We start from the raw sequence: 16110 nt of genomic DNA, 5'->3' as shown, positions 1-16110 counted from the left end.
CTTATAAAAACCTTCTGATGTTCACTGGTAAGTGATGGAACAGAAAGAAATAGCGATCCTAACTTTTTGTTTGGAGGGTTAAAATGTAAACTTACTGTGACTATTATATAAGATGAGCAAGAAGGAGCTAGAATTCAGAGTTTAACCTGTTATCTCCCTGGGTTTGTGGATAAAAGCTTTCTTTTAGAGCCAGATATATGGCGGCTATGAAAACGTTTGGGATGTGTGCCTACCTTTTACCCAGGAAACCGTCAAAGCACAGCCCACTGAGCTACAGCACACTGTCTGAAGGAAGGTTTCAACACCAGCTCTGTCTATGGAATCACTGATTTATAAACAGATGCACTAGGTGATTAAAAACCTCGTGGCAGTTTCTTTATGGCTTTTGCTCCCAGGTTATGAGTTGACTGCATTTCAAGGCAATGGGAAATGTGACCTGTACACTTCCCTTTAAGTCTGATTTTGTAAATGTCATTTTACAATGTCATAAATACCTTCCTGACTTGTAGTTAGGAAACAGGAAATTCTAGTTAAACAAGGACTTTGAGTCAGTAGTTAGTGCACAGGTTATGAAACTTGAAGGCTATAAAGTAGAATAAAAATATACTTCAACAAGTTGGTTTCTTCTTAGATGTTTTGCAGGTATTTCAGAATTGGAAGTGCTCCCAGATCATTATTGGATGTCAAATGTAGTACCCCTGCTATTCTATGCAACTGATTCAAAGTTCACAAATTAATGCATCCAAAGAGGAATCTAGTGTATAAATATAGTCCAGAAATGTCAATAAAAGGCTAAATACTAAGGTAAGAAGCTACAGTGCAAAGAAATTGTTCCATATAATTATGATGTTATGATGTTTATGACATATAATAGAGATGGGTGCCTTTGAGATAGACGGGGAGCTGACAGGGAAGGTATAGCAGGTATATGATATTCCAAAGTGGAGATGGTGGTTTTTCAAACTACACAGGCACTAGCCTGATGGCTCACTAGGCTAATCCTCTGCCTGTGGCACCGGTACCCCGGGTCTTAGTCCCAGCTGGGGCGCCGGATTCTGTCCTGGTTGCTCCTCTTCCAGTCCAGCTCTCTGCTGTGGCATGGGAAGGCAGTGGAGGATGGCCCAAGTGGTTGGGCCCTGCACCGACATGGGAGACCAGGAGGAAGCACCTGGCTCCTGGCTTCAGATCGGCGCAGCGCGCCGGCTGTAGAGTCTATTTGGGAGGTGAACCAACGGAAGGAAGACCTTTCTCTCTCTCTGTGTCTCTCTCTCACTGTCTAACTCTGCCTGTCAAAAAAAAAAAAAAAAAACAAAAACCAACCAACCAACCAAACAAAAAAAAACCAAAAACCTACACAGGCATCTTCCCTCCAATTTATTTTCCGTTAAGACTCTGAGATGCATCTATATCCATGTAGGCACAACTGCGAATCATGGCATCTATATACTCTGGTGAGTAGAACAAAATCCCCCCAGGTCTTTCACTTAATTAATTTCAGGGGTATCTAATCTTCTAAGTTGTGCAATAGATATTCAATTTCCTATCATGATGCTAAATACCAGGGCCTAAGAATTTCAGTGATTACCATTAATGTTTGATCACTACTACCATTTCATTACTCTGGAAATTAGCATTTTGAGGGCACACTGGGGATGTTTTATATAGTCTTCGGTGTGTAAAATTTCTGTAGCCAAGGAGGGCAGGTTTTGCATTAGAAACTTCAAGCTATGCAAGGCTTGCATTTTCTAAGGTTCCTGCTATGAAGGAACCGTTTTCAACTTGTTTTTAGTGTCTGGATTATTGCAGACACAATTAATATTAAACACCCTACCCAATACCATAAAATCAAAGTATTAGTCCATGTGGGATTTTAAAATAGTACTCAAAGGCCTTTGTGGCAGCAAAGTGCCTATTGCATATCATAGTTCATAATCTTTTCAACATGATTGCAAAACACATCATTGTGGACATTAAAAGGTCACAAAGCACCTTCATGAATAAGAAAATATTTCTAACCATGGGGATTGTGCTAAAAGTCAAGATTGTATCTTAGATCTTAGAACCTCCATGCTGTACATGTTTTGGGGGAATGTTCAGGTCTATCGGGTGTTTATTTACACCAAATGTGAAGGGATGTACACCTTCTGCTCCTGTTGAATACCATAGTTCATGCTCTTCATTTGATGTGTTGGGAGAGGTATTTGAATATCACCTGAACCTTGCCATCTGAGGCTCTCATTTGTTGCTTATCAGGATGACTTCCTTCAGTTCTCCTTGTTCAAAGGTGGCTGGGGTTTGAGCTTATGGAGGAGGCCCTTGCTTAGGTATACTCTGGGGTCTGTAGTTTAACAAAACTGTTTGCCTTTTAAGGTCAGATTGGAATTTTTTGATAAAAGACAATTGAAAGTACTGGCAGAACTAAAAAATAAGTCAGGTGCACAGTCAGCACACTTTACTGAGGAATCTGAAAAAAGAACAAATTAGGTCATTGCAAAGTAGCTCTCCCCAGTCCTCCCCAACAGCCCTTTCAGTCCATTTAGTACAGGATTTTCAACTATTCTTTTAGTAGGTGAGTTAAGGACTTATGATCCCAGATTTACAAATGAAGGTAGAAAATACTGATATGGGATGGATGGGGCGATAATTAAGGAATTACAAAAAAGTATGTGCTGATCAGACAAGTAGAGCTTGGGGACTGATAAAATAAGGATACTGAGAGGTTTTCTTTCCAGCTTAACAAACAATAATTATGTTGATGATATAAAGTTGCCTTTCTGTAGGTTAAAAATGAGTAGAGTACTGGCAATTTCACGTCGTTCAGATGATATGAAAAACGTTCTTTGTCCCAGAGCTCTAGGTCCTGGAAGGTTATTTCTGCTTATTTTCCAATTTCTTACCCCACTTCTTTTTGTGTCTCTTGAGACTTAACCTGATCTATTAGGCAAAGATTTATTCCCCTTTCATCTTTTGTTTTGGGAATTGATACCATCATCTGTGAGAATGCTCAGAGATCACCTCTCCAAGATACTCCTTTGGAAAGAACCCTGAGAAGGTGAGCATCAGCAGCCACCACCCAACCCCCTGAACTTTTGGTCACCCTGACCTTTTTAATAAGTTGTAATTCACAGTGACCAGAAAAACACAAGCAATCTCCAACACTGAGGCTACTCTATGTGTGTGTGTGAAAGGCTTTCAGACTACATGTATCTTCATGCTAAAAGGTAATATTTGAGTGATAGAGGATACATTTTTGTAATTCAGCTAACTTGAAAACACAATTTAGTTAAAGAAATGTAGAATGACTCCAAAATGAATAGAAGTAGGATTATTTCAGCCTTTATACCAAGGTTCATTTGTACAAAAAGTTAAGGTTCAGTAAAACCATACAGAGGGAAGTGTGAGGATTATTAGAGCATGCAAATAGAGAGAAAGAGAAAACTTACCACAGCCTGGAACAATCAATGAAAGAAGAAAAGAGTAAACATTGGCATTAAAAACACGCTGGAAAGTGGTATGATTTGTTTTCACCTGCTTAATAGCTTGGGTCTTAGATACTGGTTGGAGCAATCAGGGAGGCATGCTGCTTTTCATGACTCAGATGTGAATGGGAGTCCCTGACTGTTTCATCAGAAAGATTCCTTGCACAGCTGTAATCATTTCTTGCTACCCTCACATCTTGGGAACCACTTCTGTGCTGTGGTCATCTCCTTGCAGCCCTGCATTTCTGCTTCAATTTCTCAACTCCCACGTCTCCTTTCTGATGCATTTCTCTGTCATTTTTCGTGCTAATGGTTCACCAGGGATGCAGACTGCATATTTCCTTCACAGCTTCCATTGCCTCCTCTCTCTATACCTCTCCACACCTCTGCTTCCTCATTTTGGATAGTTCAGATGTTTTTCCATGTACCCTCAGAATGTCTAAATGTAGCTTTTTATCTGTAGACTGTCTTTGCAGATCTCAGTCTTCACAGCACTGGATTTCTCTACCTTCACAAGCCTGATGCTGCTGTGCAGTGAGAAAAACCCAGGTTGCACTAATTTGTCTATGGCAGTAGTTACTGAACGACGCCTCTCTTTCTAGGCAGAGTGCCTTTCTCAATTCAGAAATTTTTAAACTGGTTTTGGTGATAAGAAGAAAGTAAATGTTTTCCAAAGTCTTTGATGGGAAATAATCTAGAATGGCCATGCTGAACTTGACTCCTTCAGCTGCCTTAAAAATTCTGAGAACAAGAAGTTATATGCAAGAGTGTTTTCCGTGAGAAAGGTGGAGAGAAAGAGAGAGGGCTGAGAATCATTACCATCATGAAAATAAAAGAATGGAATGTTTATTCACAAGAGCAATAGTCGGAAATACTGCTGAAATATAATAGTGTCATAAGCCTTCCTGAAGAGAAACAGGATGGTGCCTGGGTTTATCCCATTTTAAACACATCTCACTGCCATGAAGAGACATTCATAATTAATATATAATTTTTCCAATTTCCGGGCCAATGCTGTGACTACCTAATATTTTCAATCTTCTTAATTGCTTTGCAATACACTGAGAACCATAACTTTAAAATTACATTGACTTGCAATACAGGAAACAAATTGATCATACAGTATTCTGCCTAGAAATAAGAATAGTTTGACTTTTACAGTGCAGTACATGTTACTCTTCTGAGGCAAACCAAAGGTAAATTTCTCAAGGTTTTTTCTGCCTTCCTGTGCAGCATTTGATGGAAGATCTTTTATACATTTGTAATAGATAATAATAAATCAGGCTGCAAATACTTTTTTTTTTTAAATCTTAAACCATGTACCAGGTCTTTGATAAAAATTGTAGAATAAGTTAAATTTAAATTGTGTTCTATTAACCAATATGAGTGTATTTCTGTAAGCATAGTTATGTTGAAATAAAGTTTGAAAAAGCAAAAAAAAAGAGTATTTTGAAATTAGAAAACTTAAATTGCATGTTGATAAAGACAAAGCTTTGATATGATGCAGCCCCTAAGAATTATTTTATTCTCTGGAATTCTACAAATTTTATTTCTTAAGAACATTTAACTTCACTTCAACATATGACATATAAATATAATTAGATATTTTGGGGTTAATGGAGAGGAAATGAATGCTGAAAAATAAGTACCCTCCTCTATGAAGTTAGGAATTGCTTTTTTTTTTTTAAAAAAAAAGATTTAACTTATTATTTGAAAAGCAGAGTTACAGAGACAAGGGTATAGATAGATAGACAGAAAGAAAGAAAGAAAGAAAGAAAGAAAGAAAGATCTTCCATCTGCTCGTTCATCCCCCAAATGGCCACAACAGCAGGGACTGGGCCAGACAAAAGCAATAGGATCCAGGAACTTTTCCCACATGGGTGCAGGGGCCCAAAGACTTGGGCCATCATCCGCTTCATTCCCAGGTTCTTTAGCAGGGAACTGGATTCAAAGTGGAGCAGCTGGGACATGAATGGGTGCCCATGTGGGATGCTGGCATCACAGGTGGCAGCTTAACCTGCTAAACCACCACACTGGTCCCAGAATTTGCTATTTTTAGTTTAACTTGTAATAAGGTCCATAGATTTCTCTGCCTATTTATTTCTCAATATGTATATTTCTAACTATGGGCAAACTTACAGACCCTCACATACAGAGAAACAAATATACTCTGACATACCCACGCTCCCTCAATCCATAAGCACATATAGTCAGACATCTTACAGGGAATAAAAACTGTCCAACTTCATAACAGAACTTTTAGTTCATGTTACTTCTAGTAAACTTACCTGGCCATAAAATGCCACTCGATAGTACCGACCAAACAGCCGCTTCTCGGAATTGACCACTTCTGCCACTTTTAGATACGACCGATGAATGTCATAGTAAAGATCTGACAATTTCTGAAACCATAATTGAAGTGTTACATGAAGATGATGCTGACATGAAAATAAGGAATGTCTACTTTTGAAGACTGTAATTTGCCAAGTAGGAGATTTTTAACTCACTTCTAGGGGTTTGGAACACCTACTTTGAAATCGCGTTGCTTCTCAAAGACAGCAATGATGGGCTTGTTGACATCAGCGATGAGTTCGTATCGCTCAGACTTCCAAAGAAACTCTACACACATATATAGCTGCTCCACGAGTATATTCTGCAATGCCCCAAACAAAACCAGGTTCACATGGTTAATGTTATGGCTCATCTCTGAGATCTAGTTTCAAACAGAATGTGTTGTCAAATTTTTCTTAGTGGGATGCCTGAGTTCTCTGTCTTTGTTACTGGCATGCACAACCAAAAAGCAAGGGCTATGAAGCCATCTTGATCCTCCCCTTTTCCTTACTACCATCACCTAATTAGTGCACCAGATGTGCTAATTTAAGTCTATGGAAGCCTTCAGAGATTTCTATTTCTTTCCGTTCCTATGGTCATTGACTTAACTCAAACACCTTGTACTCCATTCCTAGCCATCTGCAGTAGTTTTCTCCTCCAGTTCTTTCTCTCTGGTAATCATTCCCTCTAAGTATAACTGTGACAATGAGATCTCCCTTGACCTAAACTTTTTGGGAGAGCTAGCCTGCAAATTTTTGTCTAAACTGTACAGCACGGCGTTCAAGTCACTCCACAATCAGATACCCACTTCCCTTCTGGTGATCCCTGCTTCAGCAGCCTGCCATTGACTTTGCTTTTTGGCTATGCCGTATCTAACCAATCCATTCTCAGAATACCTTCTCACCACCATATCTTAAACAGTATTTGAAATAGTTAATACATATAACTGTGTAGATGCATTTACTTTGCTTATTTCAGTGTGCACAAAATCAATGTAGAATCATGTGAAATTCATCAAAATTTATCCCCCAGATTTCTTTTCATATTCTCCATCTATCTGATATTATAAGTTTTTAAAAGCTAATTTATGTTATATTTTAAATTACTTGATGAGGCAAGCTCCATTATCTTCACTTGAATTGTTAAATAATTCCAAGTAGCAAGTTGCTTCTTTTTTATTAAAGAAAAATAGCCATGGTTTGCAGATCAGAAAGTTTTCTGAAGAAACTGTTGAGCCTTTTGGCTCAACTGCATTTTTAAATAGATTTGCCAATGCATTAAAAAATAGCTGTGACCAGCTCATAAAACTTTTAGAATTTCTTATTACCTTTACTGGAAGGCTAGAGATTGCACATCTTATAGAAGGGCTGATGATGTACGTTTGGCTTCATTTAGAGATGTAAATAAAGCTTAGTTTAACTTTTCTTGAAAATGATACTTTAGTAATGAAATCTAATATTGATGAATTATTTTAGTGTAATTTTAGTCTTAATATTTTATCTAATGCAGTCATATACAATAATTTTATCTTTCTGAATATGCTTGTTTCCTCCTATTTAGTTTAACATCACAATTCAATGCATTGTTTTACTCAATTAGTGTACACTGGATTATTTAGTCTAACCTCATTGTATGGTGTATCTTGCATTCCCGAATCCTCTTTCATTGCTCCTTCTTCTTTAATATTTGGTGTAATGTTCAGAAAAGCCGGCCATCCCATAGAGAACATGCCTTGGGAGGACCAAGCAAATGCAACATTATTATTTGGGCCTAATCTTGTTTGGACTAGATAACATCTTTCTTCATGATGCTACAGGTATTCTAAGACACACAATCAATGAGATGGTGAGATTATGACTATTGATCACTACTCTCATCTAGTCAACTGATGTTCTCCTTTTTAATAAGTCTGTATCATTTTCAGATGACACATTTTCTGTTAGAGATAGTATGAGATCATGGATAGAATACAGGGCTTGCATGCAGCACCAATATTCTGGTTTAATTATCCTTGCTGGCCCATTTCCCTCTATTGTTAAGTGGAAGGCATTCATATTTATCACAAAGGGATGCTGAAAAGGTTGAAAACACTAATTTTTGAGAAAATATGTGGTACAGTCGGTTCATTGCAAAGAAAATGCTCAGTACTCACTAATTTCATTCTTTGGTATTATCTAGAAACTTTCTAAAATTTTTCTAGTATCATTCAAATTAAAAAGTCTTGACTCCACAGATCTATGTGATAATCAGTTCATAATGAGTAAAATTCCTAGATGAGAGATTAGATGCGAGTGGTGAAGTGAGTGGTTAGGAGCTCAGCCTGAAGGGATAGATCAGCCCTTGAACTTCACCTGCGTCAGAAACCAACCATGAACTCTGGGACAAATGACTGAACTCCTTTTGATTTTCTTACATTCAAATTGGAGGTGATAATAGTACCTAACTTATAGATTTTTCATTGGCAACTAGTTGAGATATTGATGGTACAAGGCTTATTGAAGTAATGTCCAGGTAACAAATGCCTTTTAAGTCCTAAATAATAATTTGTGAAGTGTTTCCATATTTCAGAGTTCATTAGCCATATTACTAAATTATCACTCCTGAAACATGCTAGAGATTAGTTATTGAAATCTAACCCTTACTGTTTAAAAAAGTCTGCTTTTCTAATTTTATAATAATATTCCTTTTATAATTAAACATGCGTTAAATATATGAGACTCAATTGTGGAAGGAAAAATCATAACATGCTTCTCTCAGAATGATGATCATTTGTAGTCCAACTGGAGTTTCCTATATTCATTTATGTTCTTATCATGTGCACACTGCAGGAAAGGGAAACCTTGCTCTTCTGCTTCCAAAACATCCTGACATAAAAGTATTTTAAAGATTTCAAGTATTTACTCATGAGCTTCAGATGTATACTGATGGATGTGAATACGTGCCATGCATCATAAATGATCTTTCCTCTGTTTTTTTTTTTTTTTAATTTATTTATTTATTTATTTTTTTGACAGGCAGAGTGGACAGTGAGAGAGAGAGACAGAGAGAAAGGTCTTCCTTTGCCGTTGGTTCACCCTCCAATGGCCGCCGCGGTTGGCGCGCTGCGGCTGGTGCACCGAGCTGATCCGATGGCAGGAGCCAGGAGCCAGGTGCTTTTCCTGGTCTCCCATGGGGTGCAGGGCCCAAGCACCTGGGCCATCCTCCACTGCACTCCCTGGCCACAGCAGAGGGCTGTCCTGGAAGAGGGGCAACCGGGACAGAATCCGGCGCCCCTACCGGGACTAGAACCCGGTGTGCCGGCGCCGCTAGGCGGAGGATTAGCCTAGTGAGCCACGGCGCCGGCCGATCTTTCCTCTGTTTTAAAAAGTTTATTAAAAATGCTTTCTCCAAAGGGTGCATTATATCCAAATATCACATTAGGTCTAAAAGTGAGCATTTAAAATGTTTTAATATTAAAGATTCACACAACTTTATGAGACATAAGTTTCAACAGTGTCTCAAACTGACATCTGGTTTTATCAGTTTTCTTCAATTCACTTCTTAGAAATAGTCTGTATGGAAATTTATGGTATCTGTTTATCATTAAAAGAATGTGGAGAGGAAGGGTTTCTTAAATAAAACAGTGATGCTTTTGATGACTTGCATATAAAATAAGGCTGAATAGGCATTGTTGGGCTAAGCAAGAAGATCCCTGAATGTTAGAGTTTTCCGGGGGGCTATGACGCCAGATCTGGCTTCTTCATGATCTTCAAGAGTGACCTCCCTGACTCAGCAGACTTTTGTCATTTGGTTCAAATGTCTCCAATTTGCAAAATTCACTGAAGAATTTTAGAAAAATATACACATTTTAAAGAATTAGGAATGAGTTTTATTTCTGATATGCTGAAACTGAATTCCTCTTAACTCTTTTAGGTAACCTGTTTAAGATTTTAAAATGTATTCTTGATATTCATACACTCTTTGCACCTGCTATTTGAAAGTTAAGATTGTGTTATCAAACAGACTGCACCACATATGCTTTAGGTTTGAGCAAACTTTTACAAGAGAATATAGATTAAGCTGTTAACTATATTATCATTTTTTTTAAAACACAAGATAAACTCTATTCATTGTTACAAAATATTTTTATCAGACATTAAAGATGGAGTTTTTAATTAATGGAAAAGTCCATGAAAAATGGAATTAAAAGATAAGTTCATTTTGGTACAAAAATATTTTGAAAATCAGGCATCATTTTTTTCATAATGCTAATTTTCTAAGAACTTGCTGAAGACCCTTTGTATGCATAGATTTCAAAGTTTTTTACATCAAAATAAAATTGCCTTTTTAGATTTTATTTTCATGAACTTTTAAAAGTGCCCACATTTCTTATTTTTGCATTTCTTGAACAGCTGTATTACATTTATATGTTAATATTCATTCCTCTTACAATTTAAAAAAATATTCAATTTCAGAATAAAATCCAAATGGCAGACTAGCAGTCACATTGGTAGATAAATATGACCATAATTCATAATACTGAATACTGGAAGCCATGCAGTTTATTTGTTGAGAACTTTTCAGTTATATACACATCCTAAGTTTTGGATGGGATTTCTGACTGGTAGGAGCTTAGGATTTTTGCAGAGTAAGTTCTGTAGGCTTGAGACAGCTTTTGCCTTCAGAATACATTTAAATAAGTTCTACTGAAGTAAATGTTAAGCAGCAACTTGATTTCCTGTGCCTTGTGGGTAATGGAACACAGTTAGGTCACTCACTTCCTCCACCTGGAGTTGTTAGTAAGACATTGCTATCACAGGGGTGGGTATCCTCTGGGAGCAGGGATGATGTGCAAATCTTTTCCATTTTCCAGTAACCTATGGTAGTGCGAGATGAGGTTAAGACGTTGCTACATGTTTCTGTTAATACAAGCTTATGAAACTACAAGTCATTAACCAATGAAGAAGCCAACCATCCAGTTAGCCTTACATACATAAAATAAATATGCTAATGGCATGTTAGAGTGACAGTTTTTAAGTATAGCATAATGAGAAATATTGGTGAAAGGCAATGTCCCTTAATAAAATGTAACAGATTAATAAGACCCAAAATTAATAAATTAATCTTAAATTAGATTTTTATATGTTGGTTTTGGGTCTCCCCACACCCCCACCCCGCTGCCATGGTCACCTTACCCTTTCTTTTCAGGTATTCTGCAATGAGGGCAGCTATATGGACGTAGCACATGGCAGCCTGGAACAAGAGAAAGCAAACCACTGAGATGCTGGGTCTTGATCTAATTAGAACCAATGTTGCAAGGTGAGTCAGGATGCTAAGTCAGAATATGTAATATAGAAGAACCCTTCATATTGGTACAATAGAAAGTAAGGATCAATCAGATTTCAAAAAAAATTAGTGTTAAAAATCAAATGTGTGTTTGAGACTTCATTTTCACTCTTACTGTAGTTTTGAGGTGAGTGAATGAGCTAGCCTATAGAATTTTCCCATAGAATTATCTTCCTGCCTTAATATCTAAATCTATACATTTTTAAAATCCACATTTCTTTTCTTATTAAACTAAAGCCACTATTATCCAAATATAAATTGAAAATGAAAATAACCTGCCTTCTCAGCTTTTTGTACTTTCAGTAATGGCCCCTCTTTGAATTTCTGTTGCTCAAAACTTTTGCCTCACAGGTGAGCACTTGATTACATTGCTGGACACAAGGGAACCCGTGTGTCTGCCCCTGGACCACATTAGGTGAGTGATGCCTTATTTATCTTTAATTTTTCCTATGAAGCCTTGGACATTGCTGAGCACATTTAAATGTGACTTGCTGAAGGCTCCAAATGACTTCTGCGCTTTCCTTTTGAAGGTTTTATGGAGGAATCTCGCCAGTTTCAGGGGAGTCCCAGGAAGTGGAGTTGCTCATTCTAGTTCTTGCCAAATTGCTGCCCAGCCAGGCTTCTGGGGTCCACTGCACAGCCCCTTATTGCTAAGAACTTCAGGGTTTAAAACACTTCCAGACAGATGAACCCCTTCCCCAGTGGGGCACAGCTCTGCCAATAGGCCAGAACTTCTCCACTGGGTACTCAGAAGCCCTTGGGTGCTGCTAATTGCTGCATATAAATCCACCCAGAGCTTAAACTGATGTACAAAATTAGAGACATTGATTTGTAATCTTCACACAGTGGGCTTGGCTCACAGGGTGCAAAGGAGTCTGAATTTCTCCATGGCCAGTTTAGCTCAGCTGCAAGTGAGGAGAGCCAATCCCTGCCTGAGTCTACCTACTTCGGCGGCAAAGCTTCCTCAGCCAATCCCAATCACTAGGAAAAAGTTTTAAAACACAGAATCTTAACTGATGTAACTCGCAATTTCCATTTCCCGATGCCGTTACCACCCACCAGGCACCTTACTAACAGTTTTTTTTTTTGACAGGCAGAGTGGACAGAGAGAGAGAGACAGAGAGGAATGTCTTCCTTTTGCCCTTGGTTCACCCTCCAATGGCCGCTGCTGCCGGCGCACTTCGGCCGGCACACCGCACTGATCCAAAGCCAGGAGCCAGGTGCTTTTTCTGGTCTCCCATGTGAGTGCAGAGCCCAAGGACCTGGGCCATCCTCCACTGCACTCCTGGCCACAGCAGAGAGCTGGCCTGGAAGAGGGGCAACCGGGACAGAATCTGAGGCCCCGACCGGGACTAGAACCTGGTGTGCCGGCGCCGCAAGGCGGAGGATTAGCCTAGTGAGCCGCGGCGCTGGCCACTCACAGGTTTTTAACATTCAGTTCTGAACTGCATTTCATAAACTGCAGGTGCCCTCCCCGACTCTGGGCTTTATTTGGTGTCATCTATTTGGAGTCAGACACCCTTGTGCACCTTATGTATAACTGGGTCCTATGTAGATTAGTGAAATGGTCTACTACTCATGTTGAAAGTGAAAACCTGAGCATCCCGAAGAAGACAATACCCATAGCGAATGGCTGAGCCTCTGCTACTCACCTCGGATAAGTCCCCATTTCTTGCGTGAATCTTGGCCATGCTTTCCAGCCAGGTCCTCCGCAGTTCAGGGGTGCTGGCATAGGAGTTTGCCAGGCTGTACTGGAGGTCCACCAACATCTCAGGGTCCTTCTCATGCTCCTTCATCTGAGCTGTGGCCATCAAAACAGTCCTTATCCGCTTAGTCAGGTCTTTCACCTCTGCTGGGAAAGTGCTGTTCTTTGGAAAAGAGAGAGCTTGGGTCATCACCTGTTTAGAGCTCGTAAGTTAAATTACTTCCACTTGTGCTATTGATTATGCTTGGCACCACAGTTTGGTAGGTTCTCTCTATTATTCGTAAATGGGTGCATTCTATGTACTGTGCTTTGGCTGTTCACGTTTGAAGATGACATGGCAATATCCTCTATTCTTTGTCTAGTTTAGGTCCTGTGATTTAAGTGGGTCTGACTGCATTCCTAGGGGCCATGAGTCTACCAATCACATTCTTTGACCCCCTAAGTGACAAGCAGTGGTTTAGGATGCGCATATGAAACAAATCCGAATCATAAAGATTCAGTTCTGGTCCCTTCACTGAGGCTACTGAGTGAGCCGATTTTCTACTCCGAAGATACTGTCAGTGTCCTCAGCATTGATGAGAGGAAGACCCATTGAGAGCCTCCCTGGAGAAGAAGTTAATAAAAAGAAAATTTGAACTGAGAGAGAGAGGGAGAGGTAAAATAGAGGTGGTATAGGGAATGGGGGTCTGAAAGCATTATTTTTTTCTAGTCATGACTGAATCTTGGCTCTACTCCTGGACGCGTCAATATAATGACTAAAAGAGGTCTTGAGAAATAGAAAAAAAAAAAAAAAGACAAATTTGCCCGCAACCAAGATTCAATGCAAATCATTGTATTTCTGTTATTCATGGTAAAATTTCATGTCATATATCATTCTGTATAGCTTGGAGATTCCATTTAGCAGATCATATGCTGAAAGTGTAACAGCTAATTATCAACGCAAAAAAGCCGATTCAATATAAGTGCTCAAGATCTCAGTAAATGAAATACATAATTAAGAGATCTTTTATGATTCAGACATATCACAAAAGGAATCCACTCCGAATTTCCCCAGCTCCTTAGAAAAAGCCCACGATGCGTTTCTTACTTTCATTTGCTTGTCTCCATTCGCAAAATTGTTGGTAATTGCAAGGGAATGTTGAAATCGAGAGCCTCCAATGCCAGCATCGGCTATTAACTGGCTTACAGCCTTGATGAGCTGGAAGAGAACAGGAAAATGAACCTCTAATTCAAAATCAGGGATAGCATCTTTAAAAAATATTTATTTGAAAGGCAGAGTGACAGAGAAAGAGAGGAATCAATCTTCTGTTAGCTGCTTCTCACCCCAAATGTCCACAACAGCACTGGGCCACGTGGAAAGCCAGGGAGCCAGGAACTCCATGTGGGTCTCCTAGGTGGGTTGCAGGGCCTAAGTACATGAACCATCATCTGTTGTTTCTCGGGTGCATTAGCAGGGGGCTGGATCAGAAATGGGGCAGCTGAGACTTGAACTGGTGCTCTGATTTGGAGTGTGGGTATTGCAAGTGGCAGCTTAACCCGCTGTGCCCTAATGGCCACCCCCAGGAACAGTGATTTTAAGGAAATCCACTGGAGTGAATAAAAACATCATGGATTTCTCTTTGCAGTTCCAGTGAGGGACATCACTATGTATTGCATCTTGAGTTCACGTAATCTAGGGTATTTATCTTAAGTAACCAAGAAAAGCTGCAGGAATCTTAGAATCTTGGGATGCCTTTAGAAAGAAATTTGTGTATTTGTACTTCGGTAGAATGTGACCTCCTAGAATTCGCCACAGTTCCCTGCATTGTCTCTTCTGCTCCCTGGCAGAAGTAAGAAAAGGACAACGGAGACATAGGCTCTGCTGACTTCTGCCCAGCTGTGTCTCTGTGTGATCTGGCATCTTTATGGAGGGGCTGGGAACTGGTTGCCCTGGGGATGGAGGATTTCTGGTGGTTTTAACAACAGCGTTAACGAAAATTGGCAGCACATACTTGTAAGTGGGACCGGACAATCGACTTCTGCTTGTTAAATTCAAAATTCTTCCTCATGAAGAAATAGAGAAGTGCTGAGGCTTCTGTCTGAGTTGACCGTGACCTGTGGTTACAGCATTTCAGTACTTCATAGCAGAATGACCCACAGAGTTCGGCAGGCCCTTGGAAGAACGCTGAAGGAAACTAGAGAAATGGAAGAATGGGTAAGTAAGCAACATTCTTTCATTTTTCTATATTTAGTCTCATATTTTAAGGTTCCTTAGAATGACAAAATTTTCTTAATCTAGTCTTTTTTCCATTTGCAAATGAGATATAATTTTACTGATTATATTTTACATGAGTATTTCTCTTTCATTTCTAGAAATGGTTGTTTTCTCTATATTCTATTATGAATGATGACAACCCAAAATAATTGAGAGGTTTGAAAAGTCTTCTGTTCATTGACATTGTATAAATCACAGGTGTAATTTATAGGTGTCCTCAGTGGTAGCTCTAGCCACTTCATGTGATATCTTTACTTGGAATGCAGTTATGACAGTTGAGGTGTGCATTTTACGCAATTCTATGCCATAAACGTTGAGAACACTTAACACTAGTGATCAAATGTCAGTTTTATTTGATTTTGATATCCAAGCAGACAGATGTCAAGGCTGTGAATACCTTTTGAGATCTGGAATAGATGACTAGCAAAGTCAAAGTAGAGGAAGACAAACCTTCCCTCCCCACGGAGAGATACAGTGGTTACTGTGTGTTTATTACCGTCATTCTGTGAGTTTCACTGGAGCCTGGAGTGTCCTTACCTTGGAAACAAACAGTCTTAAAGAGGCAAATACATGTTTCAGTGCTGTAGCTGACTGATTGACTTGGAAAAAGAGCATGTAGGTGTCGAAGACCCTTTTCATCAGTGAATTCTGACAGTCAGATTGTTGGAGTTGTCTCTGGAAATTCAACACAGCTATTATTTAGGATAAGTGGAAAAACTCTTGAAATTTTTCCACTATAAACCCATTATGTGGTAGGCACAATTCTGAAACTTACATAGCAGTGACTGAAAAAACAGGAGTAAACCAGAAAATAGAGAAAGATGCCATGATCGAAAGTGATTGCTTCTGGACTGATTACTTTCCTAGCATGGTAACAGACACCACTCCAGTGGCTGATTTGATCTGATGTGAAGTATCCTGTCCCAGAGAGATACAGGAAAATTGTCCCTGGGAGAGAAGCAGCTAGTTCAAGGGCCATGATTTGGAGAACTTGTAAATTCAAGGTTGACAAAGAA

General features: G+C 39.2%; 1 protein-coding gene across 9 annotated transcripts in view; it reads right to left on the bottom strand.

Annotated features, from left to right (window-relative positions):
- Positions 1-16110, bottom strand: part of DOCK10 (dedicator of cytokinesis 10) — a 297295-nt gene that overhangs the window by 13259 nt on the left and 267926 nt on the right. For 8 of the 9 annotated variants that reach the window (XM_051849117.2, XM_051849118.2, XM_008259243.4 and 5 more), the window contains exons 42-50: positions 15632-15769; positions 14832-15014; positions 13928-14038; positions 12788-13003; positions 10985-11042; positions 10568-10666; positions 7435-7541; positions 6010-6132; positions 5768-5881 (exon numbers count right to left, since the gene is read on the bottom strand). In XM_051849117.2, coding sequence (XP_051705077.2) covers positions 5768-5881; positions 6010-6132; positions 7435-7541; positions 10568-10666; positions 10985-11042; positions 12788-13003; positions 13928-14038; positions 14832-15014; positions 15632-15769 — 1149 coding nt within the window. The remainder of the gene's footprint in view (positions 1-5767; positions 5882-6009; positions 6133-7434; positions 7542-10567; positions 10667-10984; positions 11043-12787; positions 13004-13927; positions 14039-14831; positions 15015-15631; positions 15770-16110) is intronic. The other variant, XM_051849121.2, reaches the window with a different exon arrangement.

The sequence above is a fragment of the Oryctolagus cuniculus genome, chromosome 3 (genome assembly GCF_964237555.1).
Source record: "Oryctolagus cuniculus chromosome 3, mOryCun1.1, whole genome shotgun sequence".
Taxonomy (NCBI): domain Eukaryota; kingdom Metazoa; phylum Chordata; class Mammalia; order Lagomorpha; family Leporidae; genus Oryctolagus; species Oryctolagus cuniculus.
Note: the sequence above shows the minus strand (reverse complement) of the source record. Positions and strands in the feature narration are given on the sequence as shown.